Source organism: Lolium perenne, chromosome 2 (assembly GCF_019359855.2).
Source record: "Lolium perenne isolate Kyuss_39 chromosome 2, Kyuss_2.0, whole genome shotgun sequence".
NCBI classification, from domain to species: domain Eukaryota; kingdom Viridiplantae; phylum Streptophyta; class Magnoliopsida; order Poales; family Poaceae; genus Lolium; species Lolium perenne.
In genome coordinates, this window is record NC_067245.2 from 265,257,431 (window position 1) to 265,283,187 (window position 25,757).

General features: G+C 43.9%; 3 protein-coding genes across 3 annotated transcripts; all 3 read left to right on the forward strand.

Moving 5' to 3' along the window:
* The first annotated feature begins 1,074 nt into the window (after nt 1-1,074).
* Nucleotides 1,075-2,578, forward strand: LOC127335854 (expansin-B5-like). Its single transcript, XM_051362589.1, has 4 exons — nt 1,075-1,295; nt 1,394-1,506; nt 1,599-1,789; nt 1,894-2,578. Exons 1-4 carry the CDS (start codon nt 1,166-1,168, stop codon nt 2,225-2,227), a joined length of 768 nt encoding a protein of 255 aa, XP_051218549.1. The 5' UTR covers nt 1,075-1,165; the 3' UTR covers nt 2,228-2,578.
* Nucleotides 2,579-6,702: 4,124 nt separating this feature from the next.
* Nucleotides 6,703-8,113, forward strand: LOC127335853 (expansin-B5-like). Its single transcript, XM_051362588.2, has 4 exons — nt 6,703-6,917; nt 6,998-7,110; nt 7,203-7,393; nt 7,469-8,113. Exons 1-4 carry the CDS (start codon nt 6,788-6,790, stop codon nt 7,827-7,829), a joined length of 795 nt encoding a protein of 264 aa, XP_051218548.1. The 5' UTR covers nt 6,703-6,787; the 3' UTR covers nt 7,830-8,113.
* Nucleotides 8,114-13,085: 4,972 nt separating this feature from the next.
* LOC127335855 (expansin-B5) lies at nt 13,086-14,542 on the forward strand. The gene is made up of 3 exons (XM_051362590.2): nt 13,086-13,276; nt 13,427-13,730; nt 13,799-14,542. Exons 1-3 carry the CDS (start codon nt 13,138-13,140, stop codon nt 14,142-14,144), a joined length of 789 nt encoding a protein of 262 aa, XP_051218550.1. The 5' UTR covers nt 13,086-13,137; the 3' UTR covers nt 14,145-14,542.
* Nucleotides 14,543-25,757: the final 11,215 nt, after the last annotated feature.

Consider the following 25,757-nt stretch of genomic DNA (forward strand, 5'->3'; position numbering starts at 1 on the left):
TATATCGAGATCTTCAATTTATACACGCTCGCGTGCCACTACTTTGTTAGAAATCCCGAGTCTTCAGTTTATTAGCCATAATATCAAAACTATAGCTTTTATGTGATCTGTGTTCCCAAGATTGCTTAATAGAACCTATCAAGCTAGGATGATCAACCCAATAATATTCATACTTGAAGATATTTGAATGTGGAATAGCAATGCCAATATTGACTACAAGGCAAATGATCGGAAGGAGTATTTGCAAGAGAACACATCATAGTAGTACAAATATTTTAGGCATCTGGTTGCATGACATATATCACAAATATAAATCATCATTAGAGTGGGAAAGTTGTCATAATATGGTCTCTATAATTTTGTAGAAATAATGTGATTTCTAATGGTAAGAATTCATGTCCTTTACGTGTTACTCATCGGTGTACCTACTAGATTCTTTTGTTATGTCTTCTCTTCAACATCTAAAACATGTTTACGGAAGTGTACATGATTGGAGCTAGCTGTGACGGATATATTTTCTTTATCCCACATGGATATTGGCGTAGTCTACAATGAGCACTCCACCACCATGGACACTATTATGGGGCGATCACGATCTTCTACATTTTTCTTTGTTTTATTGTCTTTGCTTTTGGGTTGTGTGCATCCTACTATACTATACAGAGGGATCGGTTGTTAATTCTTGTAGCTCGTATCGTCTTAATGTAAACTTATGATTTTAATAGAGTACTTGACCCCATTCGCAAAAAAAATGTATTTGACCCCATATACACATATGTATGCATTTCAACAACCTCGATGATTAGATTTATCCAAAGTCTCCGGAGGTTAGAGAGACAGCAACATCGCCTCCATGGCTCTCCGATATCATAGGATCGGCCGTTCGAGCTTAGTTGACCCCCGTGTGTGTAACTGTGTATGCGCTCTCCTTCTTGCTAAATCTTAGTTGCCGCCACGTTTACCGAAACAATTCGTGTGTGCACGACTGCACTTATTTGCTCCCATGTTTACAACACCTAAATCCATCCTATATATGCAGCCCAAATCGCTCTAGTCTTGCAAGCAAACCAAGTCGTTTCCGCAAAACAAACCTAGCTAGCTCCACATCGGCCTTTCCTGATTATCCTCGATCTTTGGGAGCCAAGATCCAGGAGACGGTCAATAGATGGCTAGTCGAGGCACTCTGCTATTTGCGGCACTAGCTGTCATCCTGTCACTTCTTGTGAAGCCCATCTCCTGCTGGTCCTCCGGCGGCGCGACGTGGTACGGGAGCCCTTACGGCGCCGGCAGCGACGGTAAGTCCCACACAGACTCTGTACCTGAGATATATACTAGCTGGTCATATCGGTAGACGGTAGACTGACACTTACTCTGTTGCGCGAACGAAATGCAGGTGGCGCGTGCGGCTACCAAGGCGCCGTCAGCCAACGCCCGTTCAAGTCGATGATCGCCGCCGGCGGACCCTCCTTCTTCAAGAACGGCAAAGGCTGCGGCGCATGTTATCAGGTACACGATCAGTCGTATATACAGTAGTTTCACGAACCAACGTGCAAACTTCAGTACCCCGCTAAGTGCACGGGCGTATATATGTGTTACAGGTTAAGTGCACCGGCAACAGCGCCTGCTCCGGTCGCCCAGTGACCGTCGCCATCACGGACTCCTGCCCTGACGGCATATGCGCCTCGGGGAATCACTTCGACATGAGCGGCACCGCCTTCGGCGCCATGGCGTACCGGGGGAAGGCCGATCGCCTCCGCTCCGCCGGACAACTCAAGATCAGTTACAAGAGGTGAAAAGGCATTCGACTCTGATATAGTAATCGTAGTCAGAGTTAACGTCGGCCCAAACTTGTGTACTGACGACGCGCGTGCTATCAAACATTTGAAACCCCAGGGTGCCGTGCAATTACAACGGCATGAAGATTTCCTTCAAGGTGGACGCGGGCTCCAACCCGTACTACCTCGCCGTGATGGTCATGTACCAGGCCGGCGACGGGGACCTCTCCGCCGTCGACGTCATGCAGCGCAGCGGCAAGCCGTGGACGAGGATGCAGCAATCGTGGGGCGCAACGTATATCCTCAACTCCAACGACGGGAAGCCTCTGCGCGCGCCGTTCTCCTTCAGGCTCACCTCGGGCTCCGGCAAGGTGCTCATCGCCACCAACGCCATCCCCGCCGGATGGTCGGCCGGGATGAGCTACCGCTCCTCGGTGAACTACAGAGCCTAAGTCAGTTTTAGCCGAGCGATCAGATCTAGCTGCACGGTTTGTGGAGCTCTTGCCTTGTCAACGGGATTCGGTATGCGCGTCCGGGAATTGTGAGCGGCCGTGCAAAAGAGGAGGAGACCAAGTGTTTTTCTTGGCCTCTTCACGGCCACTGGCTTGCAGTTATTTTCCAAGTGATGACGTAGAGCGCTCGATGATGTTTTTTTTTTTTGGTTTTTATGCAACCTCATAGTTTTCACGTGTTATCGCAGGGAAATTGTAGAGGTGGAGTCACAGCAAAACAAGCTGATGTACTACTAGTTAACTTTGTTGGATCCATATATATAAAGGCGTAAAGCCCGGTCTTAATTTGTTTGATCCTTTGTGATGCATTATCCTCATATTTTATATAGGTATGGCTAATTCTCAACCCACTACAGGTTTTCACTACAGGACCAGTTTTTTATGCGTGATCTCTTTTTTGTTTTCGGCTTCAATTTAAAAATCTTAGTAGCAACCTGCTAACAAGACTGGACAAACAAATAAATAAGGAGAGGCAAAATAAATAAATTAGGAGAAGCAGTGCCAAAAAATTATAATTCCAAGGCCTTACATGTACCATGAGCATTCCGTCAAACATGTAGTACATACAATCATGTTCAAGAGACATGCACGGAGGTTGAAGCAGATCGTTGAAGTGGTGGGGGCGCTTGATGGATGCACGGACAATAAAAGGACGGAAAGTGCTTCCCTTAGCCGTGGGAGACAGATGCATGCAGGCAGCGCGGGGCATCTGCTCCCCCGAGCCGAGGGGAGAGCATGGTCTAGGGCGCCCCCTTGATCCAAGGGCAGGGCATCCATGTGAGTGTGTTCTGGTTCTTCGAGGCCGCCTTCGCCTAGGCAGGGTTTGAGGCCTGCACCGGAAACAAACAGTTCCCTGAATTTTCACCCAAATCGAGCCCTCTCCGGGAAGCAGATGGGGATCACACGCCCTTACCTTGTCTTGGCGGCGAAACTTGCAGTTGGAGGCGCAAAAGCTTATCCAGACGCGCGTCGTAGGAATGACTTGCATTGTTGTAGGCGCAAGGATATGGGCAGCATTGTGGATGCAAGGAGTGGCAAGAGGGGGATGGGAGGGGGACGGCACATGATCGCAGCCCCGCAGGCGGAAGGAGATGGATTTCCCTAAATAAAAGTCAATTAGTTAGATTTCTCAATTACATGCCAGATCGTGGGAGGACGTGACGATGGTCCGTGGCTGAACATTGAATCCGTTTGATTGTCTAGAGTACCACAAAACTATTATGAGCTCTTAGATGGGAGTCCTTGTAGTCGTTGCTAGGTGGATCAAGGACTTGTTTGTAATTTTATTACTTTTAGAGTTTCTTGTGCTTGTGTTGAGGATTAAGAAAAATCGATGTGTTTTTATAACAAATGAATTTTAAAAATCTTTCTAAAAACATATTATGTAATAAAGGGGCATGTGCTCCTCTGGAGTGTCCGTAAAAATATTTACCTTCTTGCAATTGTATATCAAGATCTTCAATTTATATAGAGAGCTCATGCGCCACTTTGTCTGTAGAAAACCTGAGAGTCTTTGGTTTACTAGCTACAATAGCAAAACTATAGTTTTTATGTGATCTATGTGTTGGAAATATACCCTAGAGGCAATAATAAAGTTTGTTATTCTCATATTTCTAGTTCATGATAAATATTCTTTGTTAGAATTGTACAAACCAGAAATATAATATATGTGTGGTTTCATAAACAACACTGAGTGCCTAGCATGCCTCTACTTGGCTATCTCATTGATTAAATGATGGTTATCGTTTTCTAACCATAAATGGATTTTGATTTATAATGGGATAATATCATTACGATAATGATGTGATGAACATATTCAAATTATCAAAGAAATAAGATCAAGTCATGATATTTAATTTGCTGAAGCGATTTTCATGGCAAGTATCTTATTCTATAAACCATGAGATTATGTTGCTCCCGGGCATTGAAAGAATACTTTGGGGGCATCAACCGTCATTTCATAAGAGGGTGATCATAAAGGTATATTTCATGTACTTCGGAAGGTGATTGCTGGGTTGCATGAATGAAGAGTGGGATTCTTCCATCCATGTGATGGAAAGATATTCTCCGGCCCACTCAGTGACGCAACATCCAAAGAGCTTGCAAGGAAGTGACTAATGAGTTAGTCACCTTGATATTATGTTTCGATGTGAGTAAAGAGTGCTTGCCGGTAAATAGATTGAACTAGGTATGGTAATAGAGAAGATCTAATATCGGGCAAGTAATATATCAAGAGACAAAGAATACAATACATGGTTATTTGAATCCCCGACATTGTGGTTCAACCGATAAGGATCTTTGTTGAATACGTGGATTCATTACAGACATCCAGGTCCTTCTAATGATTATTTATCGGAGAAGTGTCTCGATCATGTATGCACATTCTCATACTCGTAGGGTCACACACTTAACGTTCAATGATGCTAAGGTAGTAATGAGATATTGATAATGGTGAGCCCGAAGTTTGTTCGGAGTATTGAATGGGATCCATGACATCACCAGGACGTTTAGAATGGCCCGAAGAATAAGATTCATGTATAAGAAAGTCATTTTAGGGTTTAGGAAAAGGTTCAAAATTTGCTAGTATCGTATCGAGAGGTGGTCATCTTGGCATGCTGGTGCATATGGAAGCAAAGGCGGAATGATTGGATTTTCAAAGGAATTATACCATCTTTTAGAAGTTGGAAGGCTAGTTTTTTGCTTTGAGGTCATCATGCTTAAGCATAGGGTGAAAGCTTCCTTTGTAGATTCCTTGTCAGCTTGGATCACCTCTTTGCCTTAGGTTTTTCTTGTTTTCTTTTCTGAACATATGTTTTTGTAAAGTTGTTATAAGGGTTTGATAAAGGAAGTTGTGGGGGACTCCCCCACAGTCAAAGGTTTAAAACAAGGGTTCTAGATGGTTCCAATGGGTCCATCAGTGAGGCCCACATTTCTTGATGGGCCATATGGGAACAAGAGGGCCGGGGTGGCCTAGACTCCAGGTGCACCATCCCTCAAAGTACGAGCCAGTCAGCAAGGGGGACACTAAACGTTGGCGGCAGGACGGGGGCTCCCCCTTGGCCGCTGCCCCGAGAGACTTCGAGGGGGGGCGAAGATGCACCCCTCCCCTACCCCTATATAAGGTGGGGTGTAGGGGCAGGCCATCCAAACCCTAGCTGCCCCCTTCCCTCTTCCTACACCACCATTGCACCGGCTTGGCGAAGCCCTGCAGAAATTCTCCACCGCCACCACCCCAACCACCATGCTGATGGATTCCATCCTATCTACCTATCCTCCCGCCTTGCTGGATCAAGAAGGAGAGGATACATCATTAAGTTGTACGTGTGCACATCTCTGAGGCACCAGTCGTTGCGGTGATGATCAGACTGAATCTATATTAAACGCTTCCGCTTTCGGTCTTCGAGGGTATGAAGATCCCCCTTCTCTCTATCGTTGATGACATCTTGTAGATTGGATCTCCATTTTTGTTCACTCTTTGTAGGAATTTTTATTTTCTATGCTACGAATCCAATCACTCTATTTGCAAGATTTCTTAATAGAATCTATCAAGCTAGGATGATCAACCCAATAATATCCAGACTTGAAGATATTTGCCAGTGGAATAGTAGTCTTAGTATTAACTACAGAAGGCAAGTGGTTAAGAGGAGTATTTGCAAGAGGAAACATCATAGTAGTACAAATATTTTAGGCATCTGGTTGCATGACATAGATCACAAATATAAAATCATCATTAGAGTGGGAAAATTTTCATAACATGGTCCGTATAATTATGTAGAAATTATTTAATTTGTAATGGTAAAAATTCAGCATCTAAGATATGTTTACAGAGGTCTATACATGATTGGAGCAAGTTGCAACAGATATGTTTTTCATCGCACATGAATATCGAGAGATCGTATAAGACATGTTTACGATGGGCCTTCCACCACCTTAGACACTATATGAGGAAATCACGTTCTTCTATTTTTTTCTTTGTTTTATTCTCTTTGTGTTATGGTTGTGTGCATCCTATCTACGCCGGGAGATCGGTTGTTAATTCTTGTAGCATGTATAAAATAGAGTATTTGACCCCATTCTCCATAAAAAAAGTATTTGACCCCATATACATATATGTATGCATTTCAACAACCCCGATGATTAGATTTATCCAAAATCTCCGGAGGTTAGAGAGCCAGCGTCGTCGCTTCCTTGTCTCTCCGATATCATATGATCGGCCGATCCAGCTTAGTTGACGCCCCGTGTGTGAGTGTGCTCTCCCTAAATCTTAGTTGCCACCACGTTTATCAGAACAATTCGTGTGTGCACGACTGCACTTATTTGCTCCCACGTTTAGAACTCCTAAAACCATCCTATATATGCAGCCCAAATCGCTCTAGTCCTGCAAGCAACCAAGTTGTTAATTTCCACCAAACAAACCCACCTAGCTCCCCGTCGATCGGCCTTTCCTGATCATCCTCTCGATCGATCTTTGCTAGCCAAGATCCAGGAGACGATCAATAGATGGCTAGTCGAGGCACTCGGCTGTTTGCGGCACTATCAGTCATCCTGTCACTTCTTGTGAGCCCCATCTCCTGCTGGTCCTCCGGCGGCGCGACGTGGTACGGGAGCCCTTACGGCGCCGGCAGCGACGGTAAGTTGCTCACAGACTACGTATATAAACTAGCTTGTCAGATCGATAGACACTTACTCTGTTGCTTGAACGAAATGCAGGTGGCGCGTGCGGCTACCAAGGCGCCGTCAGCCAGCGCCCGTTCAAGTCGATGATCGCCGCCGGCGGGCCCTCCTTCTTCAAGGACGGCAAAGGCTGCGGCGCATGTTACCAGGTACACGATCAGTCGTATATACAGTAATTTCACGAATGGATGTGTAAGATTCAGTATCTCACTGAGTGCACGGGCGTATGTTTGTGTAACAGGTTAAGTGCACCGGCAACAGCGCCTGCTCCGGTCGCCCAGTGACAGTCGCCATCACGGACTCATGCCCTGACGGCATATGCGCCTCGGAGGATCACTTCGACATGAGCGGCACCGCCTTCGGCGCCATGGCGTACCGGGGGAAGGCCGATCGCCTCCGCTCCGCCGGACAACTCCAGATCAGTTACAGGAGGTGAAAATCGCATTCGATTTTGACATCGTAGTCAAGTTAACGTCCAACCCACACGAGTAACACTTGTTTCCCCAGGGTGCCGTGCAAGTACAACGGCATGAAGATTTCCTTCAAGGTGGACGCGGGATCCAACCCGTACTACCTCGCCGTGATGGTCATGTACCAGGCCGGCGACGGGGACCTCTCCGCCGTCGACGTCATGCAGGGCGGGTGCAGGGCCGGCCACCACGACGACAGCGGCAAGCCGTGGACGAGGATGCAGCAGTCATGGGGCGCCACGTATATCATCAACTCCAACGACGGGAAGCCTCTGAGCGCGCCGTTCTCGTTCAGGCTCACCTCGGGCTCCGGCAAGGTGCTCGTCGCCACCAACGCGATCCCCGCCGGATGGTCGGCCGGGATGAGCTATCGCTCCTCCGTGAATTACAGAGCCTAAGTCACTTTTTGCCGAGCCATCAGATGTACTAGCTCTCTTGCCTTGTCAACGGGATTCGGTATGCGCGTCCGGGAATTGTGAGCGGCCGTATCAGAAGAGGAGGTCAAGTGTTTTTTTCCTGGCCTCTTCATGGCCACTGGCTTGCAGTTAATTTCCAAGTGATGATGTATCTTTTTTGTTTTTGTTTTATGCAACCTCGCAATCAGTTTCATAGTTTCACGTGTTATCGCAGTGAAATTGTAGAGGCGAGTCACAGCAAAACATGCTGATGTAAGTTAACTTTTTTTTTTTGACAGTAAGTTAACTTTATTGGGTTCATTGAAAGCCTGGTCTTAATTTGATTGATCCTTTGTGATGCATTATCTTTATATTTTATAGTGTGGCTAATTCTCAGCTGTTTTTACTACAGGACCAATTTTTAATGTGTGGTCCCTTTTTCACTTTGAGATGCAACTTAAAAATCTTAGTGGCAACCTACTTACAACACTAAATAAGAAATCTAAGTTCCAACTCCAGTTGCAACTGAAAAATCTCAGATGTAACGTACTCTACTTATCACTTATAGGTGCATGAATCGTGAAGCAAATCTGACGATTCTGGAGTTGAATGATATTTAACTGTAGAAGTCCATCTATATTTTCTTAAATTTAGATTGAACATTGAATTAGATATCAACAATGAAACAATAAATAAATAAATAAGGAGAAGAAAAATAATACAAGTAACACACTAATTTCGTACATATACAAAACTAAAACAATTAAATGAACTAGGTGCCAATGGTAGAACATTTACAACTAATCTTGGTTTATTCGAACTGGGTATATTGCATGTAAGGTACATAATTTCCTAAATGTGCAACTTAACTGATGAACATATAATCTTTGTTCTATCTATGTCACGGAACGAGTCTTGTACCTTTCTTAAAATTTTGGTCAAATTAGGCTTCCACAAACATACAACAACATATTTTACCAGTAATAAAAACAAAGAAACATAAATATTTAACTGTTAATTTTTTTTCCAAGTAGGATTCAATAAGGCATGATGTTATGTATAATCGTGCGTCTTTTTTATTCCTACATTTTTTATACTAGAGGATACCCCGCGCGTTGCTGCGGCAAATTAAGCACTACTTCGAATATATTTTATTTAAACTATAGCAATGACATAAACTATGTCATTTTGAAGAGTGAAATTATTATATTTTAGTTCTGCCCAGCCTTCAAAATATGCGGAACATCTGATGATTATTGTAGAATATTTGCGTTGTTCTAACATGTCTTATTAGTAGACAACGAACTCACAATGCCCATTGTGTTCAAAACATTTGCTTGAGCAATAACTCACATGAAAAAAATGTTTAGAAGGCCTAAATTTATAAATGTAAACACCAAAATCGATCAGTTATAAAATCCATGTATCTATACACCACATGAATTAGAAGACACTAATAATACCAGAAACCAATTCTTTCCTTTGGTAGAAAGAAATAATCTCAACCGGAGTTGCCTGGTCTGCTTCATGCAGTTGCTTAGAAACTGGTCAAGAGCCAGACATGAACTTTGAGAAATACACTGCCATCAAGTAAAATGATATAAAAAAGTATGGAGCCTAAGGAATTCAAAATTGTTACATATTAGATATTTACAATATTTCAACCCTAAATTGTACGTCAGTGCACATACGGAAATGTTATAGCTGACAGAATGTTAAGGTTGACATAAAGTTCTGCATCTCAAATTGAGGTATCTACAAATGGCAACCAAGACAAATAGCCAACAACATATCTTGTCCATTATTTGATCCTACAATTTTTTTATATAGCTTCATGCCTTCACCTCAAATATAATATCAGTAGCAAAGCCAATCGTACCCGGAAAGGTTCAGGTTGCTTGTGAGAACATATCAAGCTAAAAAGGATAACATATCAGCACTTAAAATCCATAGATTGAGCAACGAACATCGGAAATTGGTAGGGACTAATTGGATTTAAGAAATGAACCTACTGGCTTCTTCTCCTTTCCCCCAATAAGAGATCAGTGGATTCACAATATCTGACTGTACACGACAGAGGCTGCAAGCCAGATGTTTGGTGGTCCTCGTAGAGGGATACTCACAACTTCTAGAAGAGGGACATAGCAGCGCACGTTGGGAGTGGCTCGGCGCTGATGTTGTAGAACATAGCCAAGTGAAGTAGCATGGTAGAGTAGAAGTCCTATGCCTCATGGGGAGGGGAACGGGAATCTGTCAAGAAAATGAAGGAGGGAGAAAACGAAGTTGAAGTATGTCTTGGTGTTGCAAGACTGCAACGATGGTGGAAAATCAGATAATGGAGATCGAGGGGAACTCAAAGACATTACCAGACGACCTGTGATTATAAAGGAACATGGGGTAGAGTAATGGACGGGGCTATTAATTGTCCACTCTTTGGAATCGATGGGAGGAACTGTTTGAACTTCCATTGACAATGTGGTACTGTGTCATGGGCATACACATCCATGAATTAATGTAATGCATAACGTGAGTGGAGAAAATAAAGGGTGAAGAGTGTCGCACAGGTTGAGATCTTGATGGGGAAAAATTAATTGATAAGGAACTTGGGAAAAGTTATATAGTACATAACAGTTGTGGTGTACCAATTAGAGGCTTGGTGATGTGGCATGCTTGCATGTTGAGAGAAATCAACTTAGTGGGTTGCTCCTATTTAGATATTATAGATTCTAAGTTCTAAAGAGGTCAATTCAAAGGTTCGAAGGCTACCCTTGCCACGATAAGTTTCAGAACCCTCGTCAACAAGAACTAATACAAAACATCTTAGGCTTCTTCTCACAATTCATGTTTTTGCGTATGTAATGTCATAACCTGTATTCTAAATAATTCCATGTTTTTGTTACCTCTAGGATTCAACAAGTAGGGATATACTATAGTATTGCATTTATCTATTCCCACATTTTCAGAATGCTGCTTTCCAAATTGGTCATAAGCTATTGTAAGTATCCCCTCGTTAACTGAATTTCACAACCCTCATCAAACAAGAACCAATACACGGCATCTCTAGCTTATCCCCTTAAATGCTTCTAAGAGTACTAGAATAGTGCATAATTCCACCGTTCTGAAATACTCTTCATCGTGAGCCATGTTTTTTACGAATTATTCTACATTTTAACTTTGTAATCAACAAGAACAAAGCAGCCATGTTTTCTCCATTAGATGCGAGTAATTTTAATGTAGATTAGATTGGTTGTTCCCATATGAAACGAGTATTATTAAATGACTTTCTATTTCCCACAAAAAAATGACTTTCTATTTGTTCTTAAAATTTGTACAATGTGGACTAATAGAGAATGGTGGGAGTATGTTTGTATCAGACTTGCTAAACCTTGGCAAATTTATGATAACTACCTATCCCACATGACTTTGTGTGCTCCTACTGAGACCATAACCCCCTTGATAAGTTTTGATCCATCCTCTATGAGTTCTGAAGAGCAGAGAGTCACCAGAGCCGTCCACAACATGATACATCAATCACGCCTCTCTGGACACTACTCTATCATGAGAATACAACTAGCCGATGGCATGTGGGCCAAAAAAAACATGGTGGTTTGGTCATCGACAACTCAAAGATCATGAATATTAGCCTATTGGTAAAATAATCAATTATATTCGGAGGTAAGGGCACCTTGTAGAAGATATTTTTTGTTGCCAAATGCTAGGGATAGGTAGTATCACAATTACAAGTTGGGTGCATCATTTTGATGCAGAAGCCGGGGGTTTCCACCTCCTTTACAAAAAAAGGTAGGATCACAATTTTGGGGGAACTTAATGCGTATTAATCTATATTTTTAAGCTAGGTGCGGAGCAAGAGGTGTGTGTTGTCCGCTGCTCTCTCTCTTCAATGGGTTAGTGGCTTGGTATAGAGACCGTCAAATATCTGGCCCCTAAGTTGTTCGCCATTTCACCCCAATGATCTCGGTTGATTATTAGTCAGTATCTCTCTCTCTCTCTCTCTCTCTCTCTCTCTCTCTCTCTCTCTCTCTCTCTCTTTAATCAAGTAATACACATTCTTAAAAATTCTAGTTTTCTCCTATGCAACATCAAACATTTGTTATCAACAATCATAATTTTATAACTATGTGTTTTTATATTCCTAAGTGTTCGGGATCGGACTTCCAAAAAGGCCATAAGCTATTAGAGAAGGTTCCGCTAAAAAGTATCACAACCCTCGTCAAACACTTTGAGTACTGGAATAGCTCATCTGTCCGCTTTAAACTTTCTCAAGACTTCATGTGCCTCAGCGAGTATACAAGCTCATTGACGAGTCTCTTATTATCCTCAACGAGTTTTGAAGCCGAGTGTCGTCAAGAAGCCGGCGAAAACATGTCAAAATGTAGCATGCCCAAGCCAACTGACTTCAATGGAATTGAGTTGATGGTGGCTAAGATTAAGGGAGTGCATGGTGGCTAAGATTTGGTTTGAGCAATATGGAATTGTTGAACCGATATGGTTTTTAACAAGACAACTGTCGCAAATTTTGTGGAGGTCATTTACAGGGCTTTGTATTGGATCCACATGTGGTATTTCCTTTTTCATGTGGAGCAGCGGGAACATATAAACTCTGGTTGCACTCGGTTGATGGCGGGCAGTCGTTTGGGCTATCTTGAACCAGGGTGACTACCGCCAACAACTCAGAATCCATGATGATTAGACTCCTACCTTTTTCTTTTTTTGTTGGTTGATTCATGTTGCAACCTTATGCGGCCCATGAGATGTAATCTACTATGATATTATAACTCTACAATAAAGCAAGCTGTGTGCATCAATTTGATGGAGAGGATGAGGCGCTGCTCCCCTGTTTTACAGATTTCTCCGCTTAGTATCCCAGCAGTCTGATGTATGTTGTACTTAGCCGTTCAGATTTTCTATTTAAAGACGTGCTCTTTGAGGATTTTACCTAAAAAGGGGTCTTTCGTCCAGATCAAGACTGACCTAGTAGTAGCTAAAGGGTTCCAAAAGTTTGTTATAATAAAATTTGTGTGTATGACAAAAAAATATTATTAGAGGGGGTGAACCCCGAAAACGAAAAGAATGTTATGCTTAATTTGTATTTTCCCGCGCACAATGTTCTCAACCATGCATTTGCTTATGTTTACTAACGGCGTCGTTATGCTATTTAAAACTAGCCGATATATACCACCCAAATAGCACTATACATAGTCGAGTTAACGAAGCTGTTGCTATAAAAACACCTCGTCCCCAATCTCCTATTAGAAAGGCCTTCTCTTCATCGTATCAACCAAGAGAAACAATGGCGGGCAGCCGAGGCAAATTGTTCCTACTTGCAGCGCTCGGCGTGCTGTCAATCCTATCGCTTCCAGCGGCAACGCACGGCTGGGCGTCGGGCGGCGCGACGTGGTACGGGGGGCCTTCCGGCGACGGAAGCGAAGGTAATTAAGCCGAACATATGTAACGGGTAGCATATATAAACTTCGATGCACTGAATGTACATTGTAATTGACACGAGGCACGATGTCGTCGGAACGCAATAAGAAAACTCACTCGGTCACTCTGTTACATTACACGAATGCAACACACAGGTGGCGCTTGCGGCTACAAAAGCGATGTTGGCCAGGACCCTTTCTCGTCGATGATCGCCGCCGGCGGGGAATCCCTTTTCAAGAAGGGCAAAGGCTGCGGTGCGTGCTACCGGGTCAAGTGCAAGGAGAACCCGGCCTGCTCCGGCAACCACGTGACCATCGTCATCACCGACTCGTGCCCCGACGCGCAATGCCAGAAGAGGGCGCACTTCGACATGAGCGGCACCGCCTTCGGCGCCATGGCCAAGCCCGGCATGGCCGACCAGCTCCGTAACGTCGGAGTTCTCAACATCGAATTCGACAGGTGAAAAACGAATTCGATCGAGTTCCTGTAAATCTCGCCGGGTTCCCTTCTTACGTTCTTTTCGTCAGGGTGCCGTGCAAGTACCACGGCAAGAAGGTTAGCTTCAAGATGGACGCGGGAGCCAACCCATTCTATCTCGCCATGCTGGTCGAATACGAGGCCGGCGACGGAGACCTCGCCTCCGTGGAAGTCATGGAAGCCGGCGGCACCAAAGGCCACGCGAAGTGGGAGCCAATGCGGCAGTCGTGGGGCGCCCTGTGGTGCATGGACTCCAAGACCGGGAAACCACTGCAGGCTCCATTCTCCTTCCGGCTGACCTCGGGTAACGGCAAGGTGCTCGTCGCCAACAACGTCGTCCCCGCCGGCTGGAATGCCGGAAAGGCCTACCAGTCCAAGGTGAACTTCCCCGCCTGAAGGCTTGCTTAATTGGCATGGCGAAGCCAAGGCTATCTGGTGAAGGAATCACAGACTAAGGAAGAATAATTTAAGAACCGTAATTGGATGGATACATCTCATCATGTAACTTTTAGGCGCCAAATTTTGAAATCACAAATCAACAAAAGTGCCATGGTTAAAACAACCAATATTATGATACAATATAAAAATATTCATTAAACAGAACTAAATGTTGCAGCTGTGATCGTCCAATCCTACACTTCTGGTGTCCTTGATTATATGTTTTACAGGTCTTCCTAATTCTTAGTGCTTGAGAATTTCTTATTTCTCTTTTTTTTTTACAATAGAAATGAGATTCATGTAACATTCCATAACCTTTATGGACTCTAAGAGCAAACAATACTTGTTTTAGAACACTTTTGCTTCCGTGCACCTCCTCTCCCATACTCAAACCTATCAACGATCCATTTCGCTCAATACCCCTTCATATTAGAGGGCATGATGTTTCTAAAAAAAAGGGCATGATGTTATATACTTATTTTTTAAACACTCATTTAGACAACACCAATTGTAATATACACGTACGCATGATTGTTGTGCAACTCGTACTCACAGAAGTACATGGTACACCAATATGATCCGTGACTTGTGCCTGCATGACATGCTCCCATCGCCCCACCGTGTTTTTCTCGGTAGGGCCAGCGAGCTTCAAAGCTTCCAGCGTTTGAACAGAACTACCAACAACACGACGCCAACATTTTTATAGAGAGACTATATTAAGAAGTTTTTGAGCATGCAACTTAGAACTCAATCATGCATACCAAGCATGAGGAGCTTGTTTCAAACCATAAAGACATTTATAAAATTTACAAACATACCCAAAACGACCATGATCCTCACATCCAGGAGATTGCCGCATATAGACCTCTTCTAGAAAACCATGCAAGAACTGTTCTTCACATCTAGTTGCCAAAAGTTCCAGTTACAAGAAACAGCAAGAGAAAGAACCAGGTGCATAGTTGTTGCCTTTATTATGGGACTAAAAGTGCCTTGATAGTCAATGACATACCGTTGCTTAAACCCCTTAGCAACTAAACGAGACTTGTATCGGTCAATAGTACCATTAGCTTTCCTCTTGACCTTATAAACCCACTTGCAGTCAATAAGACTGCGATCAGGTGTTGGAGGAACAAGATGCCAAGTCTTATTGCGCATAAGAGCCGAATACTCTTCATCCATAGCCATTTTCCATTGAGACGTACTCAACGCCTCTTGCAGATTTGTAGATTCATCGGTTTCTGAAAAATTAGCAAACTTGACCTTGTCATACTATATAGTGCCATCGGTAACAATCTTTGGTCGAAACACACCACAATGGGATCGAGTAACCGGATGTTCAACACAGATTGAGCAGAAGATGTACCAACCACAGAAGATCCTGGACTCAGATCCAGATGATCAGGAGCATATCCGAGGCAATCACATTCGGTGCTAGAAGATGCGCTGCCAGAATGGGCCGCACCGGCCTCAGCAGATCCCGATGGCGAAACAGCGACAGAAGATCTCGGGCATGGAGAGGAAAACACGTCGGTACGCGCAGCTGACGCATGCGGTCAAAGTCATGGGACCCGGGGAATCTGGCAAAGAGGAAGCAGGCCGCTCAGATGCTGCCACGTGGCCATCTGGGATGGAATTCCAGCATGTCGTTGTGTCTGCGCACGGACCATGATCCAAGGAATTTTCAGACGTTGATCCCGATGAGGATCCTATCGCAGTTAAGGAAGCACCTCTGGTATTGGCACTAAAGCTATTATTTGAGGAAAAATCTCCCGATTCATGTATAATAGACTCAACATGCAAATGATTAGCACAATTAGCATCAACATTCACTCCTAAATCATAACCCCTAGTCATAGGTAAATGAAGATTTGGTGAGATGAGGGAAATTTGAGCACGTAACTTTGCACCAGCATTAGGACGAAGATCAGCGAATGGACTCATCAAATACAACATCGCGAGAAATATACACACGACGAGTGGATATATCAAGACATTTGTAACTCTTGTGAAGACTTATGTAATCAACAAAGGAACATTGCTTAGAGAGAAACTCGAGCTTACGAGCATTATAAGGATGCAGGTTAGGCCAAACCGCACACCCAAAAACACTTAAAAATGAATGATCGGGTTTGGTTTTGAAGAGACGCTCAAGTGGTGACTGGGAGCCAATAACCTTTCTAGGAAGACGATTAATCAAATAGACCTCCGTGGAAAATGTCTCATCCCAAATTTTGAGAGGCATGGAAGCATGAGAAAGGAGAGATATGCCAACCTCAACAATGTGCATGTGTTTACGTTTAGCGGATCCATTCTGCTGATGAGCATGGGGACATGAAACATGATAAAAAAATCCATTTTTTTGAAAAAAGGAATTGAGTTTTTGGTACTCACCACCCCTCCCAATCAGTTTGTAGAGCAAGGATCGATCTTCTTATCAAATAGTCTCTCAACATGATGTTGAAAGTCATGGAACTTCTGAAAAACATCAGATTTATTTCTCAACAAATAGATCAAGGTAAGCTTGCTATAATCACCAATATACCTGAAATAATAGTTATTATGACCAACTGAATTTGGATCGGGACCCAAATACATCAGAAAATACAAGCTCTAGAGGAACAAAAGGTACACTGGAGGACTTAGGATAAGATAACTCATGACTCTTAGCCTTTTTACAAGCATCACAGACCGACCCTTTCTTCGACTCACTAAACTGAATACACATATCTCGAAGAATATGATGGACTATAACCGATGAAGGATGCCCTAGGCACCTATGAGGCGAAGAATGCACGCCAAAAGCTTGTTTCCCTGATGATGACAATGAAGGAGAAAGTGGATAGAGACCTCCCACACATCTACCTTTTAGAAGAATTTTCCTCGTGTCCCGGTCCTTCATAAAGAAGTGATTAGGCCAATATTCAGCAAAAGCATGATTATATTTGGTAAGCTGGTAAGTAGAAAGGAGGATTTTAGTGGATGTGGATACATGAGGAATACTTTTAAGATGAAGGTTATGACTAGGGGTATGATGTAAGGAGTGACCAATGTGATGTATATCCATACCTAAACTATTAGCATTGTGGACTTGATCATGACCTTGATAGCGATCTCTCACGGTGAATTTTGTCGAGTTCTTCTCTGATATGGTCCATCGCCCCTGTATATCCCTGTACCAATTGGTATCTATACCATAAGAACTTCTTGCCGCATTCATGGATCTTTCAGGTTGATATTGATAATTCTTGTTGAGGCACTTCCAACACCGAACGTTGGATGTTCTTCTTTGCCACAAATTTGACAGATCACGCCAGGAGATCCACCGCTCTAGCCACGTCCACCTACTTGATGTTGTTGATGTTGCCCACCTTGATGACAGTATCCTCCTCCACCACCATTGTTGTTTCGGGACAATAGCCTCCCCCTCCATTATAGTTTTGTGATCCGCCACTGTAGCCACCACCCACCACTATGGCTGCCACGCTGCCCAAAGCCACCACGGTTTCTGTAGCCTCCTCGTGATGCAGGATTGGAAGAAATATCACCGCGAAAGGATCCATTGTTGTTGCCAGGTACCCTAGCTTCCAAACGGGCTTCATATGGGAGAAACATGGAGTATAGCTCGTTGATTGTGATATTTATTGTTGTTTTTAGGAAAGATGTGATTGACGCCACAAACCCATCATACTGATCATCTAGACCATCTAGGGTATAGGAGATAATCTCAGAGTCATCCATATTTTGTCCCGCGTTTGACAGCTCATCGGCAAGGGATTTTATTTGGCCAAAATAGGCTTTCCTGGTCATGCTTTCTTTCTGCGCCTTGGCCAACGTAGTTTTTAGCTGAAAAATTCGACTGTTATACCGTGGAGAACATCTCCCTCACTGATGCCTAGACTTCCTCCGAGCTTTCCAGTCTGGCGACTTGCACGAAGACTTCCCTCGTCATGTTCCTGAGGGGGTAACCGAGTACTGTCTGATCTTGTGCGATCCAGCGTGCGTACGCGGGATTGGGGATATTCACATCCTTCCCTTTATTATCATGGGCAATAATCTCCAACTCTGGTGTCTTGATTGATCCATCGAGATAGCTAGTCAATTGCGCGCCTAGAATCGCCGACCTAACCTGCGTCTTAAAAACCATGAAGTTCTCTCCTGCCAGCTTTTCCGTAGAGACTCGTCGAGTGAACCACCAGAGGGTGCCATGGACGAGGATGATGAAGCTTCATAACTCATTATGAACTAGATGCGATGTAGAAGAAGTATGGCTCTGATACCATTGAACTTACAGTCGTAGGGTTTGTCGATACCTAACACAAGCCGATGGTGTGACTTATATTGCATACAATTACAACATGGGAAGGTGGTATACGAATCCTATACATATACATATCCGACTTATACATAGGGGGTAGGTAGAGATAAGATATAGTTCATCTAACACTAGCTATGTTCAATGGATTTATTTGTTTGCATGCACTGCTTCCTACGATAATTAATCACGGATATTATGATAGATTTGCAATCAACCCGTCATGTGCCAGTACTTTTCGGATTTTCAATCAACCCGTTGTGTAAGAGTATCCATATCGTAATGGGCTTGTACTGTGATGCATAGTTTAATCTAGATTACCCACTAATTATAGAAGATGATTATTTTTCCTTTTACAAGTTTGTGAGGGTTGCACTGAAGCACGCCTCATTTTGCAAATTAATAAAAAACATTTTTACCTGTATGCACATTATTTTGGCTAGTGTTAGGCGTCCGGTTTGACCGCCCATGCATTTGCGGACCTCTGATCGCTGCTGCAAAAGTTTTAGTCACTACTCCACAAAACAATTGTGGACATGACATTTTCTGTTTATTTAGCATTTTTAGAAATGCAAAGTTTGACTGCCCATGTATTTGTGGAACACATGATCGTTGCTGCAAAAATCTAGCCACTACTGCAAAACTTGTGACATTTAACAAAAAAAATTGTAACATTCTCGGCACACCAATGTAGCAAAAAGTAACAACGCATGCAAAAAAATCCTCTCTTGTTTGCCACAAACATGAAAACATGTGTCTTCGTCTATGCAAAGAACAACATTATATCCAACATATGTTTTCAACTCATCCAACATTATCGAAACACACAGTAGGTAACCTTGGAGAAATCCTATGTCGCATCCACACAAAATTATTGTTCATGCATTTTCAACAGTTGTTTGTTCGTTGTCCGAAACACCTTTTGTAACATTGACAAATCTCCAAAGACCTAACCTGTGCTTTCACGGGTTCGTCATCGATCCCCAAGCTCTCACGATGTGGTCTCCTATAGTGATGAACTGCTGGGTTCTGATATGAGATGAGGAACATCAAAGAAGCAAAGCCACAAAGAATGCCACTGACAAGGGATTAACTTGTCAATGCCTACGGGTTGTAGACTAGGGTTTAGTTAGAAGTAGAGGGCAAGTAGATCTCGAAGGTTTCAGCCGAAAAGTACTCGACGATGTGAAAATTAGGGTTTGTGAGACAATGATTCGATGCTTTCTTTGTCCCTCGACTCCCCCTTATATAGGAGGTGGAGCCGAGGGATTCGTATTGTACAAGTTACAGAGTCCGGGAGGGTTTCCAACTCATCCCGCAAGATTATAAATATTATCTCCTAATACAACTCTAGATTTCCTTAATAACAACTTGGGCTTCCGATTCTTCTTATTCTTCGAGTCGTGGGCCTTCAGTAAACCCCGGGTACTATCTTCGGCAGGCCCATTGGGGATGCCTATGTCAGTAGCCCTCGAGATTTTGCTTGAATCGTAGAGTCAGGGAAAATCTCCACTGTTTATAGTTACTCGACAACTTTAAACTTCTCTATATTTCTTCATATGAATTTCTATATTGTACAGGGATAATGGTAGTTGGGGCTAGTTCATCTGACGGATCAGGTACTAGTTAACTGCTCTAGTGGCAATCCGCAAAAACCTACTTCAAGATCACGTCCCTGGACATGATCTCGGGATACTGGTGTAAACTTCGACAGGTGTCGCTTAAGGTCTTACCATTCTGTCGAGTCCCAGTCATATTTATCGGGTACGTAACGCGTCCGTTAGGATTTTTCTTCGTATCTATTGATACGGATAAAAGTAGCAAACCGACGTCAGAGACGGCGCCACGCCACACAGAACGGATCTGGGGTCTTACCTTCGCAAAGTTTTGCGGCATTCAGAAATTGTTCGCAACTTTGGCGTTCTGAGAATATATTATCGAGTGCTTATTCGGCTGTTGGAATGCCACATTTTATTTAGTCAACAGATGACTTATATTGCTCTCCCGATGGGAGTATATGTAGAGTTACTCATAACTCGAAATATACTCTCTTGTTCTTCTATCTTTATAATTTCATCGGGCACGCGAACAGCGTTCCCGATGGGAGTAGCCCCCGAGGTTACAGCCAAGGACTTGTGCTTGGGTGTAGGCTCCACGCCTTATGTCGCTATATTTTCTTTTTCTCCCGAAATTTTTAAATCTCTCGGGTGCGCGAACAGCGCTCACGATGGGAGTAGCCCCCGAGGCTATGAGCAAATATTTGTATTTGATCATAGGCTCATACCATTTCTATTTTTTCTTTCTCGAATTTTTCATTTTTCCAAAGTAGCCCCGAGCATTTGATAAAAAACGTATATTTGATCAAAAGCTCTCCAATATCTTTTGCTGTCGCCTTTTTTATGAAACTGTTAAGTCAAAATTTTCTCTTGCTAAGGTGACATCATTGCTGACGATAGCCACGATCGCTGTTCCTGGAAATCGCGAGAAGTTCTCTCTCGCTGCCTTGCGGGCCCAAGTTACTCATCGTATTGACACGTCGTGCAAGTGGGGGACACACGTCCTCCGCTTTTCCTGGCGCACGCACTGTAACTCTTCCAGGGTGAAATTACTTTTTTACCCCTATTCCACGTGTACATCATCTGCCTCACGATTTTTCCATCCAACGGTACGCCGCTTCGCCACACCTCTATTTAAGGTCTCCATCTTCTTCCTCCAGCACTTTCGCTCGCGCCGCTCCTCTACTCTTCTCTGCAAAAATCCCCTCTTGCGCCCCATAACTCCTTGAGCTCAACCACTCGCACACTGTACTCCTGCGCCATTGTTGATGCCACTGCGCAGATTGATCAGGCATAGCACTCCTGAATCAAAGATGGCTTCCGCAGATCTAGAGAACGCTGAGTGGGAGAGATCCAAAATCTCTGCCCAAGACATCAACCTCCTGAAGAAACTGGGGATCAGCAAGAAGCCAAAGGCGCTGTGCTTCCCCAGCGAAGAGAGCTACCCAACCCCTCCAATGGAGTATCGGGTTAGTTTCGTCGATCATCTCATCCGCGGCCTCTCTGCCCCCATTCACCCTTTTCTTCGGGGGTTGCTTTTTGTTTATGGACTGCAACTTCATCACCTCACTCCCAACTCTATCCTCCATATTTCCATCTTTATCACCCTTTGCGAGTCCTTCCTTGGCGTCCAGCCTAACTGGGCGTTGTGGAAACGCATCTTTTTTTTGTCGCCGTAATGGCTCTCCCAATGTCGCCTATAACATAGGCGGCGTTGTTATCTGCGTTCGCCCTGATGTCGAGTACTTCGATGTAAAATTCCCTGACTCAGTTCAAGGGTGGCGCAAAAAATGGCTATACATCCATGAGGAGAATCATGGGTGTGCTGAAGACAACATCCCTCCTTTTGATGGTGTCGAGAAAATCTATCGCCGCCGCTCCTGGGATGCAGAAGCTACCGATGAAGAAAAAACGGCGACGGAGGCACTGATGGCCCGCATCCACGAGCTCCAAAGCACCCGCGGTAAAGAATTGTCGGGTATCCAAATCACGGCATATTTCCTTAGGATCAGAGTGCAGCCTCTGCAGGCTCGCAAAAATCCCCTCTGGAAGTATGCTGGCAACAATGATGTGGATCGGCTGTCGGTGGATTTGTCGGTCAAGGATTTAGAAAAACTTGTCCGGAAAATCTCCTCCCTCAGCAAGAAAGATGCTGCCCCCTCTTCTTGTCGCATAAAACCATATAGCGCCACCAATGCGCTTCCCAAGGTAACCTTTGTCGACTTGCTCATTTTTGTTTGACACCCTTTGCATAACTCTTTTATTGACATCCTCCTTTGTTTTCTTATAGAACCATCCAGATCTTGTCTCTATTCCTCCCCTTCCTGAAGGTGGAGAAGTCGAAGAACGAGCCGTTGTCACTGATGACAACCAAGATGCTCCTTGCCCTGATAGTGAACCCGCAGGTTCTCGAAAATCTGCGGGATCCTCTGAAAAGGAGGCTGGCTCTGAGGCTACCACATCGGCACACTCTCCTCCTCCTGCTGTTTCTCCAAAGAACAAAAGGAAGAGGACAGACGTCGAAGATTCCGGCACCTCCAAAGCCGAAGAAGCTGCTCCTTCAAATCAGAAGGCAGCTTTTGATCCATACCTTGACGCCCTCGTCAGTTCGTAAGTCACCCCTTGTTTCTTACTGTTTTGCCTCTTGAAGATTTTTATCTATCTTGCTTCTTATACTGTCGCCATTTAATCGTAGTGGTGACGAGGAAGAAATGCCAGCTATTGATGCGACTGCTCGAACGAGTACGTCGCATACTCTAGTTGTTTCTGAAGTGCAAGTTGAAGGAGAAGAATCTTCGCCTCCTCAACAAAACACCGACGCACCTACTCCTCCTGCAAGCCCCCTTGTCCCTTCACCAAAAAGGGCGAGGGTTGAAACAATCATAGAGCCTACCTTACAATTGGGTAGCTCCTCGACTCCTCTTTTGGATGATGTAAGTCCTTGAATGCTTTCTGATGCTGTCGATGTTTTCACTGTTTGATTTTTTTCATTTTGTACTATCGCACTTTTTCCCATACCGACGCTTTCTTTCTCTATCTTTCTTTAACAGCCTTTGATTAAGGAATTCATCCGCTTTGGTGCCCAATTTGTTGGGTACCACAAGTATGCTAGCAAAGCTGAAGGTAATGACTCCCTGCTTCTCTTTACCCATGACTTCTTGCTCCTTTTTTTGTCGCGATTTTGACTGTTTTTGACTATTTTGGCAGAAAAACTGGCGGAGGCCAACAAACGTGCCGACACACTTGCTCAAAAATTAGAGCAAAGTGAGGAGGCTCGTAAGAAGGCCGAATCAGATGCTAGTAAGGCTAGAGCAGAGGCTGACAAGGCCAAGGCCGACGCTGCTGGTGTCGAAGAACTTCAAAAGAGGCTTCATGACGCCGAGACTGCTTTGAGCGAGCATAAAACCGCACAATCCGCTCGTGAAGAAGCGATTACCAAGCGCTTGGAATCACAAAGCCGCCGCTTTGTCAGTAAGTGCCCGAGCTATTTTTCATTCTTTGGAATTGCTTTTCTTTACTTGTTTGTTCACCAATGAATTTTTTGCCTCGACAGGGAAAACATCTCAAGAATATGAACTTGAAGATCCCGACAATGATCCTCTTCTTGACGCACTTGCTTTCCTTGAGTTTCACGGAGAAGAAGCACGCGACGGCATTGATAAGGCCAAGGAAGGATTGTCGCGGCTCTTCCCCTACTTCTTCCCGAAGAAAATGGAGCCCGCGACTTTTCTTTCTCTTGCCAAGTGCTTTAATCCTCCAGAAGATCTTGGACTGAAGCTTCGCCAAGAAAATATGAAGGTTGCCGTTGAAAGCACTGTCGCCCTGGTTGCTGACAGCCAGCAAAACATCGACTGGACCAAAGTTGGCGACACACAGGAGATGGAGACCACGAAGTGGCAATCGCTGATCAGGGCTGCAAAGCCCAACACAAAGAAGATCCTTGCCTATCTTGGATTCAAGCCTACTCCTGCTCCTAGCTCGTCGAAGCCGGAGGTCTAGTAGAATGCCCTATCTTTTTCTGTTTTTATTTTTACTGTTTCTTTTGATGTTGTCGTCGCAGTAGCTTTGGCGACAAACGTCGTAGTAATTCTTTTGAAGACTCCTTCTGTAATATCTGTGTAAATTTCCCGAAGATCAATGGAATTCTATTTTGCGTGATCATTGATACTGAAATTTTCTTTTCCAGTTGATATTTGATAACTACTCCGCAAATCCTCATCCTGCCGATACTTTTCCTGCTTCCTCCTTCTCGAAGAAGACACTTGTCGATGATGACCTTATCGAAGGTTCTTCAAGTAAACACTCCTCGCAAGATTTGCAAGAACTTCGCCAACAACTTCAGTCCATGAAAAAGCAAACTCTTGCGATGATGGAGCAATCCCGCAAAGCATCCGAAAGAGAGAAAATTGCCCTTCAACAAGCTAAAGAAGCCATAACTGCCAAGGATGCTGCTATTTCGGAAGCTGAAAAAGCAACTACTCAAGAAAATAGTATGCTCGAGCTAATGACTGAAGCTAGTATGGATATGTTAGGTATGCTTTTTCAACCCAAAACTTCTTCTGTCTTTTGCTGTACCCCCTTTTTTTGAATTTCTTGTTCTTTCGCTTGATAGGTTCTGTTCTCGACGCTGCTGCTGAAGATGAAAGGGTGAATGTAAGAACGAACCTCCTCGTTAACCTTTCTCTTAACCACGGCTGTCTGTTCTGGGCCACTCCCGAGCGAACCCAACAGATTGTCAGGTTCCAAGACCGCGCCTGTCAGGTTCACGAATTCCTTAACTTCTGCACTAGAACCTTGACCCTTGTTTACAAAACCATGTTCCCTCGAGACGAAGCTCCCGATACTCTTCTTGGGTTGATGGAAAAGTTTCGAGATGCCCCTCGTATTCATAACTTTGTAGAGCTCAGTTGACTGCTGGAGCAAGATTCGCCCTGATCATGATACATATTTGCCATCCAAAATTAGATCTGACGAAGATTGTCTCTGACTGCCTGGCCAAAAAATCGCGACGAAAGAATAACATCGACGAAATCAATGACATGGTGACTCCTGTGGCCGAAGCGATGATGGATGAACTTCTTCGGATGGATTCTGAATTCTTCGTCAAGGGGAGCTATGCTGAGCACAAGACAACCGCTGCAAATAACAAAGGTTTATCCATAGATAGTATGTTAGGCCTTGACTGAGTTGTACTATATTGCGAAAAGTTATGTCTATATTTTTTGTCGAATTCTTTATATTGATGAAGTTGTCTATATTGTAAAATGTAAGCTATATTGCGAAGCCCCCGAGCCTTTGGCTGGAGCTTATACTATTTTGTCATCTCGAAGAATTTACTGTTTTGCGAGAATATATGTATTTTGCTGTCGTGGGTTATGAGCCCCCGAGCCTGTCGAAGAAAAAGGATGTATATCATCACTATCTTTTATTATATTGCAGCACCGCGAGCCCGCCTCATTAAAAACCTTTCCAGGCCCACTCGGTGCCCTGAAAAGGACAAGAGTGCATCTGAAAACTCGCGAGCGTTTCAGTACATTGTATTTTTACAAAGGAGGACTATATTTCGGCTCTAAGCGTAGAAACGCCTGAGCTGCGCCACGTTCCAGGGGTTTTTCTCGGGAACCCCTGTCTTCTTGTCCTTGATCCTATACGCTCCTCCTTCGATTACTTCTGTGACGATGTAAGGGCCCAGCCATGGTGACT